The sequence below is a fragment of the Vollenhovia emeryi genome, unplaced genomic scaffold (assembly GCF_000949405.1).
Source record: "Vollenhovia emeryi isolate VEMERY1.0 unplaced genomic scaffold, V.emery_V1.0 DF939251.1, whole genome shotgun sequence".
Taxonomy (NCBI): domain Eukaryota; kingdom Metazoa; phylum Arthropoda; class Insecta; order Hymenoptera; family Formicidae; genus Vollenhovia; species Vollenhovia emeryi.
Window position 1 is genome coordinate 379,333 of NW_011967115.1, and position 27,549 is coordinate 406,881.

Below are 27,549 nucleotides of genomic sequence, written 5' to 3' on the forward strand. Positions count from 1 at the left end.
TTTACGCGGATAGCGTCGAAGGTGTTGGAGCTTGCGAGGACTTCGCGGTTGCAACATTAACGGGAGACGTAAGTATCAGTTTTGCGAGTTCTCTGCGATAATTACATCTTTCTTGTGGGCAACTGCGTAAATTTGGATTGTCACGTTGATAGCGTGAGTGGAATTTTTTGTAACACAACGAGTCTAAGGCTAAGATAATCTCCCAAGATGGTCACGTATATGGAAACGTTCGAATCTGCCGGATAGAATGGGCTCAAGTTTCCAGTATGCTACTTGGAAAATGCGCGAATACGAAACTCGTGGCTGCACGCGGCGTTGTGCAATCACGTCCTGCCTGTAATTAACACCACAAGGGTCTATCCAGTGCCGGTTTTAGCAACGTTGGCGTTCAAGATTATATCGCGGCGTCCATTTAAATTCAAGAGCTCGAAATTCTTGAGAAAGAACAGACAGGGCGATAATATCGAAGGACGAACCCTATTCTGTTTTTATATTTTAGGGAATCTCTCGCTCGCAAACCTAGGTGAAACCAGGCAGCGGCGCCCCTTGCAGATTTGGCGCCCTGGGCGATCGCCCAACCGCGTTAAAAATTCTCTGTTAAAAACAATTAATTTCTCATAGCGCGTGTATGTAACTAATGTTCGGGCAAAGAAAGAAATTATATTTTTAAGTGGACAAATTACATTAATTAAATGAAATTATTAAATTGAAATTAAATTACTATACTAATGACAAAAATAAGTTTCTTTCATTCGCGGCACGTTTCTTTGGTTGTAACTTTTATATAACATTTTTTCCTTACTTCTACTCACAAATAAATGGCGCTGCTTCGTCGTTAAAACCGAGGATAATTTCCTGTAATTGCTATAGCAGCAGCATTTGTGCATTACAATTTACAATATATTTGAATATTTGTGTTAACACAGGGAGAATGTATCCGGCGGACATCACTACAACTGTACTCAACATGAAAAAGACGGTTTCCACATCGTGGACATCAACACCGTGAGTAAATGACCAAAATCTTCAAATCTTTTTATACAAATACGAAGTAAAAAAGGATGTAAGAGCCAAGACAGGATGTTGGTGTCCAAGTGATTTTGATTTTTAAATTTTTTGCGAAGAATTTACCTCAGCCAGGGTTTGAATCTGGACCGATTCTACCACCGAGGCATATGATAATATTTATCGTAACAAACAGTCTAAAGTTACTTCACAAAAGTCACATATCGTGACTAAGTTCGAAGTAGAAATGCGCGCCGACATAATTGTCGGTCTTATAAGCAAATATGAACACCCCTTATTGCCCTCCCTCCCCCCCCATAAACTAAATGGCTTTTTAAACAAATCTTTTACAAATTTATATTCATTATAATAAGAATTCTTCAATGTCGCCAGAGCGATAATTAACAACGTCAGTATTTTCTTGACCATACCTGGCATTTTTAATAATACAGAAAATTTATTGCGAAAAATATTACCTCAGTCAGGCGTTGAACCCGGACCTCCCTACACTCTAGGCGGGCGTCTCACCAATTCGACCACCGAGGCATACGGTAATATTTGTCGCAATAACAGTATAAAGATGCTGTCAACGCGTCTATTTCGGACTTTTGTGATTTGCGCGCCGATAAACGTTGGTCGGCCGTACGCAGATTATATTCATTATGTTACATCGCGCATTGCTTCCTTACGTTATTACGTATCTGTATGTATGTGTGTATGCGCGCACGCATATGTCGAACATACACAGGGAAACGGAAAGAAGGATGCAAGCGAGCGAAAACGATGAATGTCTGAAAGGAATACGTCCTTTGTGACGGGAGAGAGACATCGGGCTCTCAAGTTTCCGCGTAAGGTGAATGCACCACCGTGGGGAATTCCTCCGCGTTCTCTCCTCCCAGAATAGCGTCTCCCTCTCGCTTCCGCGTAGACGGAAATAAATCTTCCCCACCTGATAAAAATTTCCACGCGCGTTACACGCAAATCGCAATAATTTTCCGGGCGCGGCTGTTTACCTGGCCGACGATAACAACAGATCATTGAGTGCACTCTTAAGCGTGCACCGCCAAAAATTGGTGGTGCATGTTAAAATAAAATGTACACGTAATTACGAGGTACGTAAAGATCCACGAAAATAGGAGGGAAGGTAGTGCGTCGAAATTAGGAGTCTTATTTTGAGGAGAAACATGTCTTGTTGGTGGATGCCCACAATATAGACATAAAACGAAAGATTCATCCACATTATGTAATTTGCGAATGTACTCTGCACATTCGCAATTTAATTCTTGGCACTGGCCACGAAAAGTGCCCCGAATATCTACATTACAAAATGCGCCCGTAATGCGTGCAATATGCACGTCCCCAGCGAGAAATGGCTCGTCGATTGATGTCGAAACGACGTCGAGTCTACATTGACACCATCAAAGTGATGTCGAATCGACATCGTTTCGACATCGATCGACAAATTATTTCTCCCTGGGTCGTGTCTCTAGGTCTCTAGCCGACGCGATCACGCAAATGTGGCACGACGAAGGAAGATAATAACAAAAGCTATCTCTCGTTGGCATGGGGACAGGTACTTGCTCCTTTAGGAGGTACGTACGGGAACCACTTGTACCTCCTAAAATATGTACCGTGAATTTATAGACGGTACCTCGAACGGTACCTCCAACTGACCGTGATATATTCATTATTACCTTATACCATGTATCTTGCACCTCGCGCTAGTATACCGGGAAACGTATCTTCCCTCCTATTTGCGTGGGATTTTTATGTACCTCATAATTATTTTTTATTTTATTTTAACGTGTACCTCTCGAATTTGGCGATACTACGCGATACAAGATTAAGAGTGTGTGGTCCCCTTTCGTAATTTGCGTCATCGTAACAATAAGAGATTCCGCCAATGAAAGGACTTGCGCTAATATCCACACGAATCTTATCGTTGAGCAAACGCGAGGTGGACTCGACATCGTATTCAAGCAGTGCTTATCACAATATCTCGGACTGCTATAAGTAGTCAAGCAGTTACACTTCTCTGGACAGCCGCATATCGCGCGGAGGCATTGTTACGCCCGGTTCGTATCCGTCAGTTATCACCTAAGACACCGGAGCTCGCGAACATGTCTCCCAGCGATTTCACCGACATTAAAGTCTTCGACGACGCGGCGGACAACGTGGACGTTATTAAAACTATCATCGACACGAACAGCCAGGAGGACGGCTTCTACATCGTGGATATTGGTGATATTGTTAACAAGCACCGCGAGTGGATTACCAAGATTCCGCGGGTTATCCCGCACTACGGTATGTCAGCTTTAAGGACGATTGGTGCCTCGGCGATGTCGCTTAAATTCGCGCCGAAAGAATTGAGGTTTCTCACCTTTCTCTAAATTGATTTCAGCGGTTAAATGCAATCCCGATCCGAGTGTAATCAAGATATTGGCAGCTTTGAATACTGGCTTCGACTGCGCGTCCGAGGTAAACTCGTTGCGCCTTTCGTCAGTAGACTTCAGCATTTTAAACGTGAAACGTTAAAATTCCTACTCAATCTCCGCGCTCGATGCTTTCAAGTTTAAAGGATAACTCGATTATCGTATATTTTGTCACGTCAAGATTTTTCTTCAAATTAATTCCTTTTAACTTGAAAATAGAGAAATTGTTCCTCACATTTTTCTCGTTGCTCCTCAAATCGCGGGGCAGAATGATAGGCTTCATTTTAACGTGCATTTAATTCGCCGTAACAGCAAGAAATCAGGCAAGTGATGCAGTACGGCGTGCAAGCCGACCGGATCATATTCGCGAATCCGTACAAATGCCCGTCTCACATCAAGTACGCCAAGAAAATGAACATCGACCGGATAACCGCCGACAGCGAACTGGAGCTTTTGAAGATAAAGGATCTTTATCCCGAGGCCAAGTGAGTGTGCGAGATCGCTGCGATTATTATTCGCCATTGTACGCTACGGGCGGCATCCCCGCTTCTCCTTCATCCTCTTGTTCTTCCACGTATGGTACCGTACAATAATCTCCCGCAACGATCCAACAGGATAGTAATACGCATACGGTGCGACGCAAAAAACTCGGATTGCGACCTCGGATTGAAGTTCGGCTGCGAGCCGGACGAGGATGCTGTGCGACTGATACAGCTTACGATGGACCTCGGTCTCACCTTGCACGGCTTCAGTTTTCACCCGGGCAGCCCGTGCGGGGAGCTGAACGCGTTCAGCAGAGGCATCGGGATATGCAGACGACTGATCGCGATCGCCAAGTCGATGGGCTGCAAGGACGTGCAGCTGATCGACATCGGCGGCGGCTTCCCCGGCGAGAGAGGAGCTGATATCGACAAGGTACGCGCTTTCCTCGCACGTCCTGTGTATACTGCCGGGGTATAAAATGGCCTTTTAACTCATATTTAAATCCCTTCAGCTCGCCAATATCGTCAACAATGCAATTCAGGATCTTGACCCCAGCATAAAAGTTATCAGCGAGCCCGGAAGATATTACGTTGACTCGGCGTTCACCCTAGCCTCGTATTTACATTCCAAGAAGGTCGTTTGTAAAGATGGCAAAATTATGAGAATGTACTACGCGAACGTCGGAACGTACAATTCGTTTCTCGACGAAATGGTGGGCATAAAGTCTCGAGTCCCGCAGGCTCTCGTTGAAGTACGTGTATAATCGTGTATGCAAAATGTCTTTCTGTTGATGTAAAATAATTTATTATTAATTAACGTAGCCGATGAGAGAGAGCGATGAGAAGTTTCTTTCGACTCTATGGGGACCGACCTGCGATTCGTACGATGTAATCGTTAAAGATGTATTAATGCCGGAACTTCATATCGGCGACTGGCTGGTTTGGGAGGACATGGGTGCTTACACGTTATGTCTGTGCACCGCATTCAATGGATTTCCAATCCCAAAGGTCATACCGTTTATCAGGAAAAGTCAGTGGTTCGTATTAATTCGCTATCTTTTTCACACATACGTCATCCCATTTATTTTAAATTTTGTAGTATAAAAATTACATTTTTAAATTTCTGTAAAACTGTTCTATCTAGGGTGCCTTGTGTTAATACTTGCGTGATTTAATCCAGCTTGGTTTCAATTTCGTTCGACTCAATGAAACATTAATATTTGTAGGAAAAATTTGACGACGGATATCAAACTGATGCAAAAATCCACAGATTTCATAGAGTGGTCCGAATTAATGGAAAGGGAGCATTATATTGAAAGTCGCTGACAAATCAAATTAGCGATTAAAATAAAATTAAGATGATATAAGTTTGCTGTCAATTAAGTTTGATTTGTTAAGAGTTATTACTTGTTATCTCACTATCTATCTAATCTCTCATTATACAAATGTACATAGAACGATAATTATAATATGTATATTTCTAATTATACTTTATAATTTTATATTTGCGAATGTGTGCAAGATTCTTTCCTTTTATATGTATATAATTATAAGTGATGCCAGCTGACGTAATGTAAGCCAGTTTTAAGTTTTATATTATTTTTGAAAGAGAAAAATATAACACATTCGATGGAAAAATGAAGTGTTTTATAAAAATAAAAATGCTATTTATTACTTATACGTTATTATAACAGTTGATTACCAGAATCTACTTAATTGTTTTAAAGCAAAAATATCTTTTATTTGTCTTTATCGATAAGTTCCCAACTCGGATGATTATATCTCATTTAAACCTTGAGATAGAAAACTACCGAATAACAAAATACTTAAAAATATAAAAAAATAATCCTAAGATATCCCTGAGTACAAAAAGCAAGTACGTCTTAATTTATATTTCGTAGATAAATATATATATCGTATGTTATATTAGAGAAATAATTTATTTATTGTTTATAACGTAAAATCGCAAAAATCGTTAAAATTGATGCAAGAGTGTTTTTAGAGACCTTCGAAAAGTGGTATATTATCTTCATACCCTGTCAAATATTTTGTAATTGTCTTTATTTATATTGGAATCAGTCGTGTATGAAGGAGATTAAATGATCTTCATAATATTATCCAACATTTGGATACTTTGCCTTTTAATGTTAACTGTGTGTTAACAAAATATCACATATCGTTTTACACATGTTTTAACACGATCTCTGACGTTTTAACAACCGTCCACCTCGAGTCTTCTGTACATCTGCGTACTTTTAATAGCACTTAAGCTCACAGATTGTTCAATATCTGTTATATTTACGTTCTCCCATCTAAAATGATATACAATAAGCGAGAACTTTGTACACATCGAGTGTTGTAGCAAACTGCTACCTTTTTCCGCGGCAAATTCAAATTAACAAAACAATGCTTATACAAGGCACTACTTACTCGATTGCGCTTTGGCACGAGCCTGGATTCGCGAGCCCTTCTTTCTTTTGCGCAACGTATAATTCTGTTCCCGTTATAGTATCTTCTCGTGGGGATTCGGACGACAACGAATCCCGCACCTTTCGTAAAAAGGTTAATTAAAAGAAAATATAAAGTGCCATCGCCTGACTCTTGCACGTTTCTCTTTTTACTATCTTTATACCTACCGCTTCTGCAGCTTCGAAAACTCGAATAAGATTTCTTCCGGCCAATTTTTCTAAATCCTCCTTAGTCCACGTTGGCTCACCCTCTCGACTCTCATACAAACGATCGAACAGATCGGGGTACTTTGAGACGTCCTCCAATCCCACCGGCATTCTGGTTAATTTCATCAAATATATTTCGCCCGCATTTATTTATTGGCTCATTGTGTGCCAATCACGTTGCTAGAGTTAATGTAATTACTTACGAGCTTACACCGTCGTAATCTCCACCGATACCAACGTGGTCCGGCCCGATAAGATTTCGAATGTGATTTATATGCTCTGAAAATATGTCACAGTAAATTAATCTGGTGATTACGAATACAAGATTACCGTACAATTAAGAATGTGCTAGTCACGTGTACTAGAACTGACTGATCGACGAGATAATAAAAATTTCGGGAAGGAATGATATATTCCTTCCCAATATACGTATATCATGTATGCTTCGTTATCATTTTGTAACTTTTAGAGGTGGCCGAGAAATTGGTCACAAGCTCAATCTTTATCTCTGTAGTTTTACGATTGCTATATAAGTCATATGCTCTGCTGCGTGATTGAAGACAGTACTTATGACATCCTCCATCGTCGCGTTCCTCGAAGAATTGCAGTTGACGAAATCGCTGTAGAAGTTCACCATAACGATACCATTGTTCTTTTTCTGAAAGAAAGAACGTGCCCTTGTAATTCGCCCGGCTCTTCTCTCGGGCGGAAAATTTTTTTTGCAAAATGTCGACGGCACTCACGACTAAGTGCAGGACATCATCGGGAACGTTTCTGTAGTGGTTGCACACGCTGAAAGCGGACGAGTGCGAGAATATAACGGGAGCCCTCGTTATTGCGAGCACTTCCCGCATGACGTTGTGAGAGACGTGAGACAGATCGACCAGCATTCCGATTCGGTTCATCTCGTAAACCACCGCCTACAATTCATAAAGTATGATTTTTATGATTGTTATTGACATTTTCGATAATTGGACTGTTCCGTTTGATACGACGTGATTAGTGAGCGATAAAAATTGTACGCTCGAAAGCTATGGTTATGTAACATAAGAAACAATCGTATGTCCATTTTATTTTTATTTAATCAATCGCTGACGTTTTTCACCTAATCGGATTTGAATGTATCTCATCGATCTGGACGATAGGTTTATGCTACGCAATTACTGCGGGCGCCATTCCGTATCAATAAATCGTTGCGTCAATTACCGAGATACGCCGCATAATCATAATAATTCAGGACTTTTCGTCATGTGAGAAGATGAAGAGTGAAACAAAGCATCTTTGAAACAACGATAATTGCGAAAATTCTTATGTATCTGTCCGAGTTCCGTCAAACTGTTATGCCCCTAGTAGCACAATATATTGGCGCAATATTCAAAAATATTGCAAATCGAGTATTCCCAATATTGGTCCAATACTGTAAGATGGACGCCTTTCTTTGTTTAGCCAATATGTCTATTTAGCGATACTGGCCTAAAAGTGCATCAATATTGTTATTACATTATTAAATTTTGGCCAATGCACTTCCAACAAAAATCTAATATTATATAATTATTATCGTACAGTATTTACATTAATTTCACGGCCAATATTGGCCATTGGCTTTACGTTGGACAACATCGGCCAATGCATTTCTAATGTAACCAACATTAGACCTATATTCAGCCATTGTTTAGCCAATGCACTGTGCTATTAGAGGCATATCAGTGTTACATTGTATGCATATTCCGTCAAAGTGTTTGAACGTCGAACCTAAACCTATGATAACTGCAAAAATTCCCACGTACTTGCCCCTATTCCGTCAGATATGTTACATATCAAACCTAAAGCAACGAGAACTACACAAATTCTCACGTACCTGCCCGAATTCCGTCAGATTGTATACATATCCGTCGTCCACGGTCGACGCATCAGCCCTGTCAAGACAAAGATAAAATTTGTCGCAGGTTAAAGTTCACGTTTCTTTAGAATAGCCGAGAGATAAAACGAATTGCCGAAAAACGTTTCTAGTCGCGCTGGCAGATTTACAAAAACCATTACTATATCATTATTGTCCGAGGAGAGATAAGAACTTCTGTAAAGTTCGCCCGTGAAGTACGACCGAAAGTCGCACTTTTGCAATTTACATCTCCAGAGGCGCGTGCTGTGAACAGCATAAGGCACGAATGCATTTAGTTGTGACAAGCGAAAGGACTCCGTGCGCCCGTACCACGGGGTGTTGCAGGTGTGAGTCAGTGTAACGTAACGCACACCGAGGTCATGGTACAGCCTCAGAACCGCCAGGCTCGAGTCGAGGGAGTGGCCACCCTCGACGCCTATCATGGACGCTATTTTGCCGCTCCTCCACGTGGTCTCGATGTCCCCCGCGGCGGTGACCAATTGCAGGTTGTCCGGATATCGCCGAATGAATCGCCGGATCACGTCGATCTGTCGTAGCGTCAGCTGTAGGGAATCCTTGTATTGCGATGAGCATGATACGTACGCTACCCAGAACTGAAAAAAATCGCGTGATTTGTTATCGTGCGAACAGCAGGGATTAGCTCCTCGGCGAGAAAGTCCCGCGATAGGGACTTCTTCGCAGAGGGGGTCGAGATAATGACCTTCTTGCGAGCACGTGGGGAAAATGGAGCGGCGGACGGTGGCAGGTGGAAGAGAAGGCGGGGAACTTTCTCGGTACGAAGGAAAACAGTTCGAGATAAAGTGGCTAATCTACTAATTGTGAAGCAAATATTGCGCGATTCTTAGATAATTGATCTCGTATGGTCTCTCATGCAAGATCTCGTGACTCACCTGTCCACCCACTTTTCCCTTAATCAAGCGAGGTAGATCAGTGAAACACGAACGACAAGCGGTTTTCCCCCAGACATCGTCGTTGCTTAGATCGCTTTCGAAACGGAAGCCCGATAAGTGGTTGTTCAACTTCGCATAGAGATTGTACGGCAAATCGTTGTGGCTGCAAATATAACGGTCGGAGATCAATTTAGCTGATCGAAAGACGGGAGGAGGAGAGACACCAGGTGTAGGTGAGATATGAACGCACGTTGCACATGAAAATACGGATTGCATCTTATGAAAAATCATCAGAAACAATTATTTTTGGACATCAACGTCATATTTATGTTAAACATTACGTCGACTTGTGAAGCAAATTGTATAAAGAGGATCATGAAATATGTAAGAAAATATTAACGCGCAGAAGAACGAGCTCTTTTGATCGTCAGCCAATTGAAAAGGCGATCAAATTTAATTCAGTCATTGATTTTGATTGACGTAATTCTCGGGGTTTCGGAATTACCCGAACTTATCGACCGGCATATCGCTATAGGCCCAATGATATCCATCGAATAAAGATGTGCCAAAGTCATTTGTTTTCTTATCGGCGCGCTTCTGCGATTATACAATTAAATTACCCATCGATAAGAGGCGTCGAGTCGAGAGCATCTCGCCCTTTAAAGGTGTTCACGCTCAGCCCCACGGATAATCCGATCACAAGCAGAAGAACTGACAGGCAAACGGCGACGTTAATGTACACCATTTTCCCCGTGCAATATTTATAAATGTTGCCTGAAAAAGAGACGAAAAACTTAGAATTCCGTTCCAACGGCAGCAAAAGAGGCTGAGTGTTAGCGGCATCGGTCAAATGTATAATTGGTGTAAATAAAGTGGAGCTAGAGATCAGTTAGTATCAGTTTCGCTAATAATATGTAGAGGAGATGGTGGTAACATGAGAGAAGGTTATAAAATACAGGAAATTGCTGTTAAAAAGTTGACACACAAGAGCTATTCAGCGGCAACTCCCCACAAACACTTAATGTCCATCTACCTCTGATCAGTTAAGCAAAACACCGTGAAAAGAACGGATGTTATTGTTTCTCGCTTATAAAACTTTTTCATTAGGTAAGAAATTAGCTCATTTTCCTTAATAAATTTAACCATTTGGAATCATCTTTACTTAGCTGCTAAAAGTGCAAATGTTTAGTATTTAAAATTGAGTACTTGCTTTTAGTGCAATCGCCAGTCTGTTATCAGAATATTTATATTAAGTTCAAGTGTGTGTGGAAGGCAGTGATACGGATGCTGATATTGGAGACTCGTGATTATGAAGATTACGTTAAAAAGATCTTAAAAAGTCTTAAGTTCTCAATTTATTCAATTTTTTGTGCATTGTATTAAACTGTATAACAGTTAAAAAATTAATATTTCTATATGCAGATGCGAATAATTTATAGATAGGTTTGCGTATAAATATCGCGCACCGAAAACCATATGTTTCGGAGATGAGGAACTGAGTCGATGACCTCGTTGCTACGATCTACCTCAACTTATTACAGAAGTAAAAAGACCTTCTCATGTACTACCATCTCCTCTGTTATTTACGCAAGAGCACGTAAAACGGAAAATAAGTGGTATTCGCGAAAGCACGATGCGCCAAGTGCCTCATTATCGTAACAAAACCACTGAAAATTTTCGCCATCTGTATTTACTGATAAACCGCTGAAATGCAGAGGAAACGGAATCTTTCCAAAGCTGCGCACACACATACGTTTCAATAACGGAGTGTTTATCTTTGGTCGTAATTCTTCGTGGGGTATTCACTCGGCGGGTGAATGATAAACTCGTTTTAACTCGTTTAGAGCACTTATGTTGGATAAGTGTTAGTTATTGACGCTATTGATAATACATGAGAAAGCACATACCGCGATCGTTGAAACGTGCCCTCGTAATATATACACGTGATAATTACTGATATAACAATGTAAATCCGCAAAGCCTATAGATTTAATTTAATTTGTGTTAAACTTATTAATGTTACGAATTGAAGAAGCTTTGGATCGTTATGTATGGATTTACCATATATATTTTCCCAAGTCTCAATGTATAAGATTAATTAATCAAAAATAGCAATACAAGATCGAAAATTTAGCGCTCAAGTACCAGCGATGTTGCATCGAGCAAACAATTTTGTATCGTAATTCTCACGTTAAACTACAAATGTAATGAGGCTTGTAAAAGATTAGCAGAATATGTACAGAAGCACAAAGAGTCAAGAATCACTGTGCACGTCGACATAACACCGGAAATGTTTATCAAAGAAAACTCGCAGGCATCGTAACGGAAATACTTATCAAAATTTTTATATATATTTGAAAGCTCTCTCGAGCCGTGATCTTTGATAAGCCTGACGGACGAAAAAAATTGCGGCAGATTGCTCAGTCAAAATCAGTGATATTTATCTATCGCGATACAGTTTGTCGTATAATTACTGCTGAAGGCTTGTCGCCACTGCTCTTTTTGTTTCCAATCCGAAGAGGATTAACTTTTGAAGATTGCTTGAAGTGTCAAATTTTATTTTTAGAGATACGTAATATCATCAATAAAAACCCGAGGCTGTAAGAAACACGTGATTGATGTTTATTAGTATGCGCGAATCGTGATTATACGGGTTTAAGCGTATCCTACAGCAAAAACAATGTAAGAAAACAAATTTACCAGTATTTCTGATGGTATCACGTTGTCCAACTGGAGAGACAAATCGAAGCCTGCTAAGACTTTATATATATAGAGAGATATATGTGTATACTATACATATACACACATCATTTTGGTACTCATATCGCGATTAGATTATCAATCGTCATTAAGTGTATCGGAACAAACGTATCGTAATTAAACGTATTTATTTGGAAAGTATCGTAATGAAGTCCATTCGCCTGAATCGTGTGAAAAGTTAATCACCCGAGTTTAATCGAATTTTGAATACATCGACTCGACAATAAGAAGCGAGATAAGAAAATTGACAAACACCGACGTCAGTTGTATCGTCAAGTCTGTCGCACTGCAGCATCAGAAATTTCCGTTGAGCGTTTTCACACTTTTTCACTTCAATGAGAGAGCATTAATGAATGCGTTAATTACGTTACTTAACGAATCGAATTCGAAGCGGCGTCGTCGCTGACGAAATGAGATCCGCGAAGCGTTCATTTTTTTTTTAAACAATTCTATCGTACTATATTCATATACGGCGAATTTATTACAGAATTAATCGCGTTGTTACATCAAGATAAAAATAAGATAGGAATTAATCACTATATTACATCAAGATAAAATAAGACGATGACAAGGCAACGCCACAACGAGCGGCAAATTTTTAATGCGGCGAAAATCCGGTATCTTTAGCGCTTTTATCGCACGTCCCGAATACATATATCTGTCGAAATACATTTATCGGACACTATAGATCAATGTGATAAGAACTAGATTTACTAGATTCACCCATGGCGAACGTAGCGAAGAATTCCGCCGACGGTGATGAGATCAAGCTGTGTACTGTTACGACATCGCCTTGAAACGCGTTTAACACGTGTTTCTACCGTACATACATATCTATCGTGATGGAGCAATGGTACATAATACATTAGCTTAGAATAGGTACCTGCTGCGTTTGATGTCTCGCTCTAAGAGCGATAAAGCTCAGTTGCGTCTGCCACTCCTACAGCAACCCGACGAAAACTGTCTTTCTTTCTTTCTCTCTCTCTCTCCCCCTCCTCTCTCTCTTCTTCCGTCTCTACTTGTCTCACTGTAATCTCTCGGTACACGTTATTAAACAACGAATTTGATAACAACGATGAAACTGAAATTTCCTAATTATATAACGCGCGCAGAGAATAAACGCGTGCCTTCGCGCCTTATCGACCGCCTACAAATGTTTCTAACTGTATGACGTCCGTTCGTAGCCGTCCACTGACATGCATTCTTCCTATCGGTCATTCTAGATAAAACGTAATCGTCTAATTTCGATTTTTGCAATCAAAATTGACGCATGGAAATGTTATGATTAGTACAAGATACGGTTTTTATTATATCTCCAGTATCGAGGATTAGATTGATATCGATGAAGTTGTTATGTCGATTTAAATTTTCACTTATCGTTTACAAATAAATATACATATACACTTTTATGTGATAGGAGCTAAGGTTACCGGATGAATTAAAATGCGAATTTTTTTCAAGCGAACGATATTTTTTTAAAGATATTATACCACGTAGTTTCTTAATTTGTAGATTTTATCACGAAAGACACAATTTTGCTATCGTATCAAGCTACTAAAATTTATGCAAGTTTATATAATACAAATTTTTATCAAGTAAAATAATTATATAAGTAAAATATGTTAACGTAAAAAAAGAAGTGGGTAAAATCGGTTAGCAACCAGTGCTAAGATATCGACGATATTCTTCTTCAAGTGTACATTAAACGTATGTTCAAGTTATGTGAACGACAGTATGATAACAGTAAGTTATCAAAGTGTCCACTTTATCGTTAAATGATAATTTGCTTCTGCGTGAAGCCTAGAGATGTCATTGGGTGTGTCGTTTAGGAGAGGCTACCATCCGACGAGCCGTAAGCTTAAATTGCACGTTCGGTTTGATTAATGGAGGAAAGTCCCCTATTATGAGACAGGCTCCTAACATGAGACAACGGACTTTCTGCTAAAATAATAGGCGTTATCTATTGGTTCCGCCATGAATTTATTGCCCTTGAAGTGAAAGCTGTTTAGTAGCAAAGAGAACTGATTATTAGATTGTGTAATCATTGCGAAAAAATATTTGCGATTGAATTTGGACATTAAAAACCTATTACCTCACATTATAATCCTATCTCATAATACAGGACTTTCCTCTATCATCATATTATCGTGCCGAGTTAAAAAAGAATCAAGTCAGACGTCAACATTTCTTTTATGTGTTTGCTCGTCCGTACGAGCGAAAAAATCGAATACTTCTACAATGCAACTTAATAATTATTATAATTATTAATTATATTACGAAATGTACAGTACAATTTTAATCATCTTTAACACCCCCTCCTCTCGCAGGAAATAAACTAAAAACTGCATGTCAGAATATCCACGTAGGATTTTGTAGAAGTACGTCTTCAATAAGCTTAAAAAAATACAATGACAATAAATAACTAAACCTCGGAAATAAATTTTTGTGCGTAGGACACATGTAATAAATGCTTCAAGATCAATATCCTCCGTTTTACGTTCGTTTAATATGTAATATCGAAATAATTGGGTCAAATGAGCGTTCCACGAAATTTTCTCAAAGAGCAGCCTGCCTCGGGCTTAAAGCAAAAATAAGATTAAAGAAGATTAGGATCCCCGGCACTTTAATACACTCTGCATAAAAGTTTCCTCGAAATCGACACACATTTTGCACACGATTTACCGCATGCACTTTTTTTCGGGTCAGCTAATATAGATAGAAAAAAAGCGCGAAGTTTGCCGCACGAAAAACGGAGATCCATCAAGATTAATGTCGCTACCTTACACGCCGTATGGCGTGTTTATTAACTTCCGCGGCAGATGAAGATTTCGCAGTCGGAATATACGGAATGTCAGAGTATTCTCTGGACTCTTTAGAGAGCGTCGAGGATGGCCCCTTGGAGAAACGTGTTTCGATCAATAGCGATAACGACGATAACCTGCGAACAGTCAAGCCCGATGACAGATCCATCAACGCTTCATTTCAATTGAATTCTGCATTAACAGCGTCGTCCCGGATTAAAGGTACGAAGGATCGCTGAAATTCAATTTTAGAGAATCGGATGCGAAAGGAAGGGATTGAATAATGATCGTAATGTGCAATGAGAGATACCCGATATATCTTCGGCAGAAAAACTTTCCCTTTTGGCAAGGACGATATTTTTAGAAAAGTAACCGTCTAAATTAATTCCATTAAGAGGAAGCCGCGAATTAAACGGGGGGGAAAAAAAAGCCCGTGTCATAATGTCGACATTCATAAACAATGCGAGATTTCGAAATACATCCCGCTCCAAGATCTGTCGAAAGTAATGCCCCAGGATTATAATTCTATATTCCCGTATCGTGTTGCATTGAAAACGGCTCTCATTTCTCCTCGTTAACGGGGGATAATTGCGCGCATATGTGCGGCTCGTAAACAATAAAAGGACAAGAACATCCGCGACGCGGGGCGATCCGCGTAATGCGACTCGATTCGCCGTAATCCGGGAAGTAGCGGCTTTCGCCGGCGGACGGACGGATAACGCGCGCTAATTAATTAATGATCGGCGCATAGTGCCGTCGACGTCGGCGGCGGCGGCCGTCGGGAAGTCGATCGAAAGTTCGACGGCGGTCTGAGAGCCCGCGAGAAGCGAGCGGGAGAGCCGAGGGCGATCGATCGCCTCGTTAACGACAGTACCAATTATATAATATAAAACGTAATATCTGTGGCTGATTTCTCCCCCCCTCCCCCTCCCCTCGGTCGTTCGCGGTAATGTAAAACTCCGCGGGATAATTAAAGCGCGACGAACAAAGTTAGGTGGGATAAAATAGCGCGGGCGGTAGCGCGAACAGCAAGGAAATCCGCTATTGATTCTAGCGGGAAAGATGGGGGGATGGAGTGCGAGAATTTTATTATGTTCCGGGCGAAAACTGTGCTGGAAACGTTAAAAGCGATAGAGCGCTGAAGGGCGAGAGGTGTCGCTGGAGGAGAAGAAGGGGCGCGCTGTACGCGCGGGGGTTAACAGTTCATGCGCAAATTGTGTATATTAATAAATAGAAAAATTCCCCCACGACACACAAATTTCGTCGCGCCAATTTTGCCGAGCGCCGAGAGAAGCATCCGTTCCGCGATGACATGGGCTTATTTCGTTTTTATGCAAATACGGCACCCCCCCGAGAAAGAGCGCATTCTAATCACGCGCTCTGCCGACAATCTTTTAGACAATACGGCGGGGGCCAACTGCACCGTACGTGAGGACAGGTGCGCGAGCACAACCGGCTGCAGGAATTCGATAATTACGCGCGGAAGAGGATTCGCCCGACGACAACAGGAATGCCGCGCGACTCGGGAAGAACCGTGGCTTTGCATAAGAAAGAGGAACGACGTCGGGGAACGGCGAGAGGGCGACGCGAGTCGCCGACGTTGTCGCCGTACGTCGGGACCGTCGACGATGGCGACGACGACGACGGAGACGGAGACGGAGACGGAGACGAGGCGACGTTCCCCGGGGGCGCGAAATTCTTCGTCAAAATGCAGTCTGCACGACAGCGGGGGTGGAATGAGAGCCGGCAAAAAACTCGGCAACGTTCTCGCACAGTGGATCCGGGGAGGACCGGGACGGACCACCTCGTATTCGGAGCTTTACCGTCGTAGATTCAGTTAGTCTCTAACGAGATCAGATTCTTCCTACAGAACATACGCGGAACAATGCCGAAACGCGTCACCACTCCTTCTTCCCTCCTCCCCCTTCCCTCCCCCCCCCCCCCGCACACTCGTCGTACCCGGCGGCGGGCGCTGATAAAAAAGACGAGGCGAGGCGATGCAATTTTCCCCCCGAGGACGTTTACTTTCTTTCGTGATTAGAAACGGGGGTGCGTTCCGCGTTGTGAGAGAGATTGGGCGAAAGGGACAATGAGATTCCCAATCCGGCGGACGAATCTCGTAGGATAGCTTGACGTTGTCATTTCGTTTCCTAAAACGGCAAGATTTTTAAATTGCGAGAGCGCGAGCGGCCACGGAATTCTCGGCTACGTGTTATCTACAACGTTTTCTCCCTCCCCCCCCCGTTTTGATCCGGCACGAGAAAAGCATGGCGACAAATGTACCAATTTAAGAGTCCAATTTTCATGAATACAAAAGTTAAAATTATCATTTCAAATACAACGCAAAAAATGGCCTGTTTCTCCTCCCTGAACTTTTAAATTAAAGTAAGCTTTTTAACTGAATTAATTTCCCGCTCAGGGGAGCTATTGACATTGAATTATAAATGTGAATGTGCTCACTCTCTCTCTCTCTCTCTCTCTCCCTCCCCCTCTCTTTCTCTCTCGCTCGCTTTCGCTCTTCCTCTCTCGCTCTCTCTATCTTTTGAGAAGGAGAAGCTTTTTTACGTAATTCACAGGGGTTTCGCGTAAATTCGTCAGACATTTTTTTTCTTCGTCGCATGGAGGAATTTTTCGACTATCCGATAAAGTACCGTCATACATTGTGTCCGACACGGCGGAGTTGGGAATATTAAATCATACGTTTGAGTTTTATTCAAACATTGTTATTGTAAGGCATAGAGTTTTATTTTGCGAGATGCTCGCCGCGCGAAGGGAGATTTTACCGCGGCGCGATGCAGGCGTAGCTGCCACAGTTTCTACATATTACGGCGCAGTAAAGTTGCAACGATGAAAAAAGTTATATTTTTGCGAAAGGGGATTAAGCGTCTGCCCCCTGTAAAATATCTGAAACTTTCGCCGGAAATGCTTTAACCGGTCTACGTTTTTTTTTCTTTTGCGACGCGTAGGCCCGTCTCCTAATTATAAAGGTGAACTAATTTTACGCACGAAAAGGGCGACGCGGTCCATAATTGTAAAAAAATATTTTCGTGATCCTTTTTATTTAAAGAGAAACTTTTTAATTACCGTAAAAGATATTATATATTCATCAGGAGACTAAAATAAACTTTACTGTGCGATTCAGAATTCTTTCTAAAAAAAAAGTAAATTCGAGTAAATACTTGTCAAAACTGAAATGATAATTTAGCGTTATATTTAAAAATACTTTGCCAATTCGATATACCTTTTTAAGGAGAGAAAATTTTCCAGACAATAGCAAAAAAAAATATGAAACTATAATTTATCGTCATATTTAAAAATACTTTGCCAATTCGATATACCTTTTTAGGGAGAATTTTCCAGATAATAGCAAAAAAAAATGAAATGATAATCTATCGTCATATTTATTATAAAAATACTTTGCCAATTCGATATACCTTTTTAAGGAGAGAGAGAGAATTTCCCAGACAATAGCTAAACAAAAAAAAAAGTATGACGGCATCTCGCCCCCTTGCTTCGAAAAATCCTGTCATCCTATAGAAGTACGACGCGCGAACTTTTCAAGCTCCATTCTCTTCAACGGAGAACCGCCGTTGCCTCGAGAAGTCGACAGCGTCATTTTTCACGTCGCTGTCCGCCACTTTTTACGTCACTTTTCCTTTCTGCGCGGAATTCGTTCCCTTGACTTCGCCAATAGGCGGTAGTCCATGGTTAAACTAATTAAGGCACCTGGTGTGCACGCGGGCCCCGTACCCGCGCGATGACAAGCGACAATTGTTCTCCCCTCACGGTCGTCAGGGCTAATTTTGCGCCGCCGACGGGAAGTTAGGGTCGCTACGTTCTTTCTTCTTTGTTTCCAGACGTCCCGTGGTACCCGCGTATCCAGTCCCCGAAGGGCTCCGCCCTGTCGATTTGTGGCGACAGTCGACTCGACGAGCTCAGCCCGGATGAGGGTCGCTCGTCCCTTCCGGGTACCCCGAGGGACGACAGCAGCGAGCTTAGCTTCTATCGTCGCTTTGTCGAAGGTCACGCCACTCATGTGACGCGCACTGGACGCTCCTGCGAGTTATTGCGTCGGGGAACACTTCCAAATACCGTCTCCCCGAGACCGCAGCGCGAACGTAGCGTATCGGACAGCAAGTTGAAGGGACCGACGTATCGTCCGTACACCATCGAGGAATACAGGAGTTTATCGGTGCCGAGACCCGATCGATCTCTGGGTCCTGATAAGGACGAGGTGCAGATAAAGGTGAGTTTTTCGCGAGAAAAATAATAATTTAATATTAATGACTTTAAAAGCTGCTCAAGAAAGTAGAATACAATTTACTGCATCGCATTCTAAATTCTTTCTCAAATGGAAATCGGAGTAAAGAGACATTTGTTAGCCAAAAATAAATTGATGATTTAGCATCGTAGTTTCCAGAGCGTAAAAGATACAATTCTCTCCGTGTAGTTGTGCGACAAAGAAGAAGACAGCTATAGTACAAAATGGCAAATTAAGCACAACAAAGCAAGCAGTAATGATGACAGTTTGATCAAAGAGACTTTAGTAGTGTACAGAAAAATTTACTAAAATATACTAATTCTAGTATGCGCACAGAAACGGAAAAACCGTGCATTTTTCTTGCACGTTTTGTTGCACATTTCGAACGCGCTCGGGCCGCCGAAAGGATCAGATTTGTTGAGGCGAAATTCAGAGATGCCGCACGCAATTCTCATTTCCGAAAACTTATCTGTCGCCCGCGCGTTCGATCAAAGTTTCCGGGACAAGGAAAGTTCCCTCGCCTCGATAATTCGCGTTTTCTATATTGCTCTCTCCTGATAATGAGTATAAAAGTATTTTATATTACTCGGGAACGTCATTAAAACTTGGCGTGCCGAGTTCTCTTGTGCTTTTATCGCGAGAATTTATCTTCGCCCCCGTTTCTTTTATCCTTATCCTTTTATCTCGCTAGATGTTTATTGCTGCGTCTTCCCCGTCGGTGTCCTCGATGTGAGGTAATTACGTTACGGACTGGATCGCACCGAGAGTACGTACGTTAATAAACAACGTTCTCTTGGCCCGACGAAGTTACACAGTTACGGCGCGGGAACGTGACGCTGTGATTCGATTAATGCGCTAATTCGATTACTTCTTCAGCATCATCGATGCTCATCGCCGACCGACGCAGCGCGTCGCGGGCCGTCTTAGTCGCACGCAAAGCAGCATCGATGCACAATCTCGGCAATAAAATACGGAGGGAAGCGCCCGTTTCCAATACCGGTGCAGCGAGGAAAGATTCGAATTCGGTGTCGAGCCCGACGAAATAATACGGAAATATGGGCGCGGGCAACTTTTTGGCACGAGCTAGAGAAAGCTCGAAACGGCCAACTTTTACCCGTGCGATTTTATTTTGCGCCGAGGCGCCGGCCTCGCCGATAAGTTGCCAGAGTCGGGAGAGGCTTCCCTCGCCGGAGAGGCGAAACGAGGGAAACTCCCGCCGAGTCGCACTGCGAGGAGGCGATGCAGTTAACTCTTTCACGTCGGAAGACCTAGCGCTCCCCCGTGAAGGAGTTACGTCGACGGCGCGAGGGCGCGAGGGCGCGAGGGCGCGAGGGCGCGCGCGCGCACGGCTTCGCAGCTTCAATTTAATAAGCACGCAACTCGTTTCCGGGATCGAGCGGGCTATTTCTGCTCGCATCTGTTCCCCAGTTTCTCTCTCGACGTGGATACACAATATCAAATTAGGGGCTTGCGTACGGGAAATTGCAGCCCCGACAATCGCGCGTGACGATGAGCGTCACGACGACGACGACGCGGGTCTTCCTCGTCCTGTCTGGAGAACAAGAAGCGCGCCGCAGTTTGTCGCCGGGGTGAAAAATTCAATTCACCGAGTACTTTAATCCGCTAATTGCGATAATCGCTTCTCCGTTGTAAAAGCCGAGAGTACGTTACACCCCGCGGTGTCCCGCGGCAGCACGGCGGAACCCGCCTGGGGGGGTAAACTGTTGCAGCTTTAACGAAATTTGGAATTGTTCCTCGCGAGACCCGTAAAACGTTCCTCCCTCTGCGCGAGTTTTCGTAAATTCCACGCGCGTCTACCTCCTCTCCCCATAAAGTGCAGCCTTCTCGTCAATGTTGCCAGATGCAGGACGGAGAAACGTCAGGTTCTGATGTTTCGGAGATACACGTAATTTTTGCCTCGGCGCCTTCGTGCCTTTGCACTGGCTTCCTTATCCTCAAAGCTCGCCTACGTGCTACTGCTTTAATATATGCTTTTTACGAGATCTCAGAGGACCCGGCTCTGAGCCGTCAATAACCGCAAGTATTACGTTCCTGCGGAACCTGCGTCGGGATATTAATATTTTGCGCCGGGGTCCGTCTTTTCTCTCGCGATTCCTCCACAGCCGATGACGCATGTTTCACAAATAAGACGCGCAACAAATAAACGGGAGACGCCGCTCATCAATGGCTGCGTTAAGCAGAAAAAGCCGCTTTGCAACAGTTGCAAAATTCGTACATTTGATCGGAGTACGCTCTTAGATTCTGCCGTAATTAAGAGCACACGCCAATCAGATTCACACGGAAGGATAAACGTAATTGCCGTAGCTAAAATCTGCACGCGACAACTGAATTTCAGCTGTAAAATGTGGACAGCTAAAAGATCTTGCTACCGTGCCTATTGCATTAGGTGTGACAGCAAACCGTTTGCTGTGGTTTAGAAATTTATGTCGATTAAACGTGCGCCGAGAGTATCCGACAGTGTAAAGTGGTACTTAAATTAATTCGTTATACCTTAGAGTCAGTGTCTTCTCCACCCATTAACCGATCATCCAGCCTAATTAGATCTATATATTACGGAAACGCCCGATTAAGACCTACAGCTAATTAATTCAAGCCCAGTTCGAGCAACCACAGTGCTCACACGTATGCGTATATTTTACAATTCGACTCTGTTTTCTTCGACGACAATGACTGACTTAGCACCACTTGAAAAGGACCCAAAAAGTAGGGTCTAAACGTTATGTAGTAAACTAATAAAGTAATTAACTAGCCAGTTGGGTTGACTATAAGTTTCCCGTCTCAATTTAGAAATTTATAGCTATGCAAAATATTTTTAGCAAACCACAATTAGCTGCGGTAGCGAACATTCTTTTCTTTTCGGTGCAGGATTTTTACAGCAGTTGCAAGCAGCTTTTTCTGCTGAACGCGGCCATTGATATCTGCAGATGCGCGAAATGACATTCCGCGAGTGTTTCCCCCTCGGGTCTCGCGACGTCGCGGAATTCCGCGCACGGAGGCCTCCCGTAGTGCGGATCGCCGTGCGGCGGCAGGTGCGCGACGCAGGAAAATAGCTGTCGCTCTCATAGCTGGAGGGAACGCAGTAAATTCCCGCGGTCTTTGAGCGTCTCGGCTCGCGAGGGCGGGCGTTCTGTAAATTTTTCAGGGCTCGGGCTTCCAGGCGCGCGGCCGGCGAAAACGCACGGAAAACGGGTTTACGGCGAGGGCTTTTCTTACCGCGCGCCACCAGCCATGCAGCGCCCTGGGCCGCGACGGCCGATCGATGTGTGCTCGCTCGCGCGTCTGTGTCTGCAAGGAAGCAAGGAATTCCAAGCGGGCTGTCGGTGCCCCCTGTCGTGCCGTTTTCGCGGAAACAATTTTAGCAGATTGGAAATTAAAATTTCACGCGACCCCGTCGCGGTAGCGCCCCGGCCACGGCATCGGCCGGCCCGAGACGTCGGGAACCCTTTCTCTTTAAGCGCGCCTCGGGATAAGCGGAAGTGCTTCGTTATTGCGTCACGGGGTCGCCCCAACGTCGTTTCCGTGAACCGCGCGCGGGTGGTGATGTCGAGGTCGCGGTAAAAAGTTTCAAGGTGCCTCGCCTCCGTCCCGCGGACGGGGAAGGGACGAAGACGGCGCGAGGCGTCGTCTTCCTCCTCTCAAGCGCCGCGAGCAACCGGAAAACGAGCTTGATAAAACCCATTTGCGCGTGCATATTTGTCCCATCGCCATAAATTATCTCGAGTTACCTTTTTATGAAAACTCATATAGACGCGCAAATATTGCGGTTTCAATTAATTACGAGAAAGACATCTTGCTGAACTGCTTCAAAGGGAGCTTGAGCTTTCGGGCTTTCCCTGCTGTAGGATCGTTTAGAAATAATGTTTCGCGCTTCCTTCTGTTAAGATGATTTCTTAGCATTACAAATGTGACGCGAAGTCGCAGGATATGTTAATTGAATACTATATTAACATATTGAAGCGGATGTGTCCGTTTATTAAAAAAAATAGCAGTCTTCGCGGAACAGAAGGCTTCGTTGACTGAATGCATTTCGTTAAATCAAACACATCATTTGTAAATCTGAATAACCCTGTAAATTTGTTATCTATGAATGAATAATTTATGTAAGTTACACAAATATTAGATTAGCACGAGGCGGAAATAGCTAAGCGAGCTTAATTCCCAATTCAACCCGAAATGGACTTTAATTCAATGGAATTTAAATTCGTATTTTAATTAGAAAGATTTTTATAAAACCGAGGATAGAGAGTCCAATCAAACCGTCGCTGATTAAAAATTGACTTCGAATTGATCAAAGGATCTTATCAGACGAGAGAGAGAGAGAAAGAGAGATAGAGAGAGAGAGAGAGAAAGAGCGGAGTGCGCTCTATGTAAGGTATCGCGAAAGGGCGGCGTCACGCCAATACGTTGTCCGCAATTAGACGCTGTAGAGAATCGCGACACGTAAAGCCGTAAAAAGCTTCAATTGCGCAATCGAACTTCGCCAATACCACGTCCAAGTGCAGGCGAACAGGAATTTCCGCTCTAACGGCGAACACCGTGAAGAAAGAGAAAGAAGGAGAGAGAAACGGACAGACGCGGAGAAAGAGCGAGAGAGAGAGAGAGAGAGAAAGAGAGAGAAAGAGAGAGCGGAAGGGGGGGGGGGAGAAGGGAGAAAAAAGAAAACCAGGCGGGACTTTTATCCAGGTGTTTCTTATAAGCGCGGGCGCTCGTTGTACACTCGCAGGCTATTATCCGGGATTACCGGGCCCGCCCGGGTACGAGAGTAGATAAGTACAGCAATATACGGGAGCAAATTTGTTCCCGACGAAGCCGCCACTGGCATCGCCGTCGCCATCGCTATCGCCGTCGAGGGTAGTTTAAATGAAACGCCGGCGAGGTAAAGCCGGACGGGGTGTCCGCGGATGACAGCGGCGGCGGCGGCTAAGGCGCGAGACCGGCATGTCCATAATTATAGCGACTCCCGAAAGCTTTGCGTTAATATCGCACCCGGTAATTGCGCGCGGCATTAATTGCCCTCGGCGTTAACGTCGTAGGTGTCAACCGCTGAATATCCATTTGAGGAATATATCGCCGAATGTTAAAATGAGGCCCTACAAATGGTCGGTCGTTTTCAGTAATTATTGTCAATTATTTTAATTGGTAATTACGCAATAGATTATATTGTTATTGTTACAAAGCTGTATCTATGTAAAATGTAATTTTACTGCTGTGACATATTTAATACGGACGTATGTGCCGTCGCATTATAATAACATAATGAATAGTAATATTGCGTTTCGTTCATTGCGTTATACAATACGACATAATTGTACCATTTTATGATCGCGCGGTGATAAAAGTAGATTCAGTGATCAATCATTCAGTGGTCACTTGTCGGTACTCCAAATGCCAGAGGTAGGAGACGCGATCGTGCTCGCATCGCGTATTTCATAAAATACGAAAAGTTGTTCGTTCGAACTTATCTATTTTTTAAGGGTGGCGCCCGGTTCGATCCGTCGGGGCTGATGCGTTCCCTCTGCCAGATGCAATTTCTTCTCGTCCCTCTTCCCGCCTCACCCGTCCCCCGTCTATCCGTCTCACACGATCGTGACGTTTATTTTTTTTCCCTCCGTTCGCCATTCGGTCCATCCCTGGTTCTCTGTATTTCTTTCCGCTGTCCCACCCCCGAACCTGCCCGTCGGTTTCTCCGTCATCGACCCCGTTCAATGAGCATTTGCATAATCTACTTTGTATCGGATTCGAGCGGGTCGAGTTGGCAGCCGGCGATTTTCGGTACGACCCGCTCGATCGATCTCATTGCGTCTGCAAAGACCGAGTTTGAGCGCGATAGTTTGCAACCAAGATGAGAAACGTTTAACTACTGTATCCGCCACTAAGTGCGACTCTCTACATTGAAAATACCTTTCTCTAATATGCAGAGGAAAGTCCCCTATTACGAGATATGCTCCTAATATGACATAGCGGAGTTTCTGCTAAATTGATAGGCATCATCTGTTGGTCCCAGCATGAATTTTTTGCCCTTGGGGTGAAATCTGTCTAGTGGAAAACTCGATGGAAAATTGATTGTTAGATCGTGTAATCGTTGCGAAAAAAGAGTTGTCATTGAATTTGGATACTGAAAACCTGCTATCTCATATTAGAATCCTATCGCATAATAAAGGATTTTTCTCTATATCATCATATTATCGTGCCGATCTAAAAAAGAATCAAGTCAGACGTCAACATCTCTCTTATGTGTTTGCTCGTCCGCACGAGCGAAAAATCGAATATCGCGGTTAATGAAATTTTTATGAGTTCTAACGTCTAAAAATATTTCTGATGAAGAAATTCCGTCGGTACTGCAAATATCTTTGTCCGGTAAACCTGTCTGAAGTACTAATTAAGTTAATGTTTGATGCATTAACATATCTAAATATACAAAGACAAATGTTTAGCGATCAAAGTTTATTTAATATTGAATAAACGTGAAAATGTAAACGTGCTAAATATTCTAAGTAATTATCTTTTCATTTTATTATACTCATAGTCCATTTCAAACATGATATTTTACGTATCCGTTTATCCGCATCTTAAATCACGATCGAGTGATACTTAATAATTAAAATTAAATATTTGTTAGTAAATCAATTAAAACGTGTCACGACCAGTAACACACAACTTACGCGAACTATTGCAGGGATGAATGATACGCGTATATCAGTATTACACCCAACTTCGTTATATGCCGAAAGATATTACTCGTACGTTGTGTTTGTTCGTACTTTTGTCGACGTATGCCTCTTCGCGGCAAACAGCAATCTACAACCACATCTGTCCGCAAATTTGCGGGCGCCGGTGTACCTCGCGCGTGCATACAAGTGCAGACGTATGCGCGCGAGTCGAAGGGGCAACCCTCTTGTCGCTGAACTCCGGCAAAAAGTAAATAAAGCCCTTAGTCAGACGTAACGTTGGCGTGTTTAGCTTGAAAGTTTCGCCAGACCGGGCTGGTGATGCCAGTAATAGTGGTCGTAGTCGTTTCAGCAGTGGTAGTAATAGGAAGTAGCAGTAGTAGCGTAGTAGTAGTGGTAGTAGTAGTAGTAGCGGTAGCTTCAGGGGTTGTTTGTTGTTGCAGAGAGAATGGCTGATGCGCCGGAGATCGTACGGGGACTCGGTTAGCGCGCGCAATCGCGAGCAGATACTGCAGCGAACGAGAAGACTCAAGGTACGACGATGCGATCCGCGTCTTCGGATGGATTACCGATCGCGGTTTATCTGAGGCATGGGGGGGGCTAAATCGATAGCTTCGCCAAACTACATCGTTATCTGTGTCACGTTTATGCACGGCTGATAGCGCATTATGTTGTTTTTCAACGCAAAGACGATAGCGAGACTGCAAGTTCTTGCCTTTTTTTGCTTGGAAATTTTTATGTTTCACGTCTTCCCATTTCCGCACAGATCTATCGATCGAATGTAAGTTGCACGCGGTGATCCGAGAGGGAGTACAATACTTTGCTAACTCGCGTTAAAATACATTTTCAGACAACGCTCTTTTCTATGTCTTTCCTGGAGGAAGAATTTGCTTAATATTCAAATAATAATTGCAATGTGCCATTTCTCGGTCAAAACTGCTTCTTCGTAGCCTGATAATAAATTCTATGTGAATTTGCTATACTTTCTCCAAGCTCATTGTCAGTAAACTGCGCGCCGGTTATTTGATTACTAAGATACCCAAAAAGTGCAAAAAAACTCGACCTAAACGCGTTAACTAGATATTAAACGGCGAAAAAGTAAAGAAGTGGAGGTGGTAACGTGGGTTACCACGAGGGATGCTGAAGCGACGGCAAATACATGTGGCGCGACACAGTTATCTTTGAATTGGCTTTACAGATTTAAAAATCCTTTCATACATATTGCGGGCTGGACAGCTTAAGATTAAAACCGAACAAAAATAATAAAATATTTCTTGGTGCTGCTCGTAAAGCTGTCAGTTCAAAGAAACGTTCGCTCGTATACAAATTATATTAACCTATTTGCAAATTGAAAGCAGTCTGCGATTCGGAGTAGATCGAATCAGTAAAACTAAAATTAAAAGATAAAAATAGATTGCTAAAGAACTTAATTCTATGTAGAAATGCATATCTTCACGCCCGAAGTGTAGCTACAAAATGTTAAATTATAGGTGCTGGATAACGCTGCAATGTGTTAGACAAGGATAGATATTTCATGGATATCTCTCTAGTCTCGTCTCTTTTGTGTTATACAGGGTGTCAGATTCGATATGGACGACCCCAAAGATTATAGTAGATTGGGTTAAACTGAGAAGAAAAGTTATATAAAATTTTA

The 27,549-nt window shown here is 42.9% G+C and overlaps 3 protein-coding genes across 9 annotated transcripts in view; 2 read left to right on the forward strand and 1 right to left on the reverse strand.

Moving 5' to 3' along the window:
- The first annotated feature begins 2,628 nt into the window (after window positions 1-2,628).
- On the forward strand, window positions 2,629-5,941 carry LOC105559872 (ornithine decarboxylase 2-like). 2 transcript variants are annotated; one of them, XM_012008501.1, is made up of 7 exons: window positions 2,629-3,309; window positions 3,407-3,483; window positions 3,750-3,922; window positions 4,052-4,352; window positions 4,432-4,671; window positions 4,742-4,956; window positions 5,146-5,941. In XM_012008501.1, exons 1-7 carry the CDS (start codon window positions 3,126-3,128, stop codon window positions 5,243-5,245), a joined length of 1,290 nt encoding a protein of 429 aa, XP_011863891.1. In that variant the 5' UTR covers window positions 2,629-3,125; the 3' UTR covers window positions 5,246-5,941. The 2 variants fall into 2 exon arrangements, with proteins under 2 accessions (XP_011863891.1, XP_011863892.1); XM_012008502.1 differs by having other exon boundaries at window positions 4,742-4,949; window positions 5,146-5,226.
- A 102-nt stretch (window positions 5,942-6,043) lies between these two features.
- LOC105559870 (dipeptidase 1-like) lies at window positions 6,044-13,322 on the reverse strand. Of its 5 annotated transcripts, none has more exons than XM_012008497.1 (12): window positions 12,868-12,931; window positions 12,085-12,114; window positions 10,005-10,158; window positions 9,385-9,547; window positions 8,804-9,087; window positions 8,453-8,510; window positions 7,338-7,514; window positions 7,162-7,252; window positions 6,798-6,873; window positions 6,556-6,706; window positions 6,350-6,468; window positions 6,044-6,231 (listed from the first exon to the last, which is right to left on the reverse strand). In XM_012008497.1, the coding sequence occupies exons 1-12, from the start codon at window positions 12,869-12,871 to the stop codon at window positions 6,132-6,134; spliced, it is 1,407 nt and encodes a 468-aa protein (XP_011863887.1). In that variant the 5' UTR covers window positions 12,872-12,931; the 3' UTR covers window positions 6,044-6,131. The 5 variants fall into 5 exon arrangements, with proteins under 5 accessions (XP_011863887.1, XP_011863886.1, XP_011863890.1 ...); XM_012008496.1 differs by having other exon boundaries at window positions 12,859-12,928; XM_012008500.1 differs by lacking the exons at window positions 12,085-12,114; window positions 12,868-12,931 and adding an exon at window positions 13,028-13,322.
- LOC105559869 overlaps window positions 10,190-27,549 on the forward strand; it is a 25,061-nt gene continuing 7,701 nt past the window's right edge. For both annotated transcript variants that reach the window (XM_012008495.1, XM_012008494.1), the window contains exons 1-2: window positions 10,190-10,491; window positions 18,803-19,191. In XM_012008495.1, the coding sequence (XP_011863885.1) occupies window positions 10,455-10,491; window positions 18,803-19,191 (426 nt within the window). In that variant the 5' untranslated portion in view covers window positions 10,190-10,454. The remainder of the gene's footprint in view (window positions 10,492-18,802; window positions 19,192-27,549) is intronic.

What these genes read in the sequence shown, in the direction of transcription:
- LOC105559872 (XM_012008501.1), top strand. Translation starts at nt 3,126, where the DNA reads ATGTCTCCCAGCGATTTCACCGACATTAAAGTCTTCGACGACGCGGCG. An exon ending in GATCTTTATCCCGAGGCCAA is followed by an intron (nt 3,923 to 4,051) that starts GTGAGTGTGCGA and finishes ACGATCCAACAG; the next exon opens with GATAGTAATACGCATACGGT. An exon ending in TTTATCAGGAAAAGTCAGTG is followed by an intron (nt 4,957 to 5,145) that starts GTTCGTATTAAT and finishes TAATATTTGTAG; the next exon opens with GAAAAATTTGACGACGGATA.
- LOC105559870 (XM_012008496.1), bottom strand. An exon ending in AGGGAAAAGTGGGTGGACAG is followed by an intron (nt 9,088 to 9,384) that starts GTGAGTCACGAG and finishes GATTTTTTTCAG; the next exon opens with TTCTGGGTAGCGTACGTATC. An exon ending in ATCTGACGGAATTCGGGCAG is followed by an intron (nt 7,515 to 8,452) that starts GTACGTGAGAAT and finishes TATGAATTGTAG; the next exon opens with GCGGTGGTTTACGAGATGAA.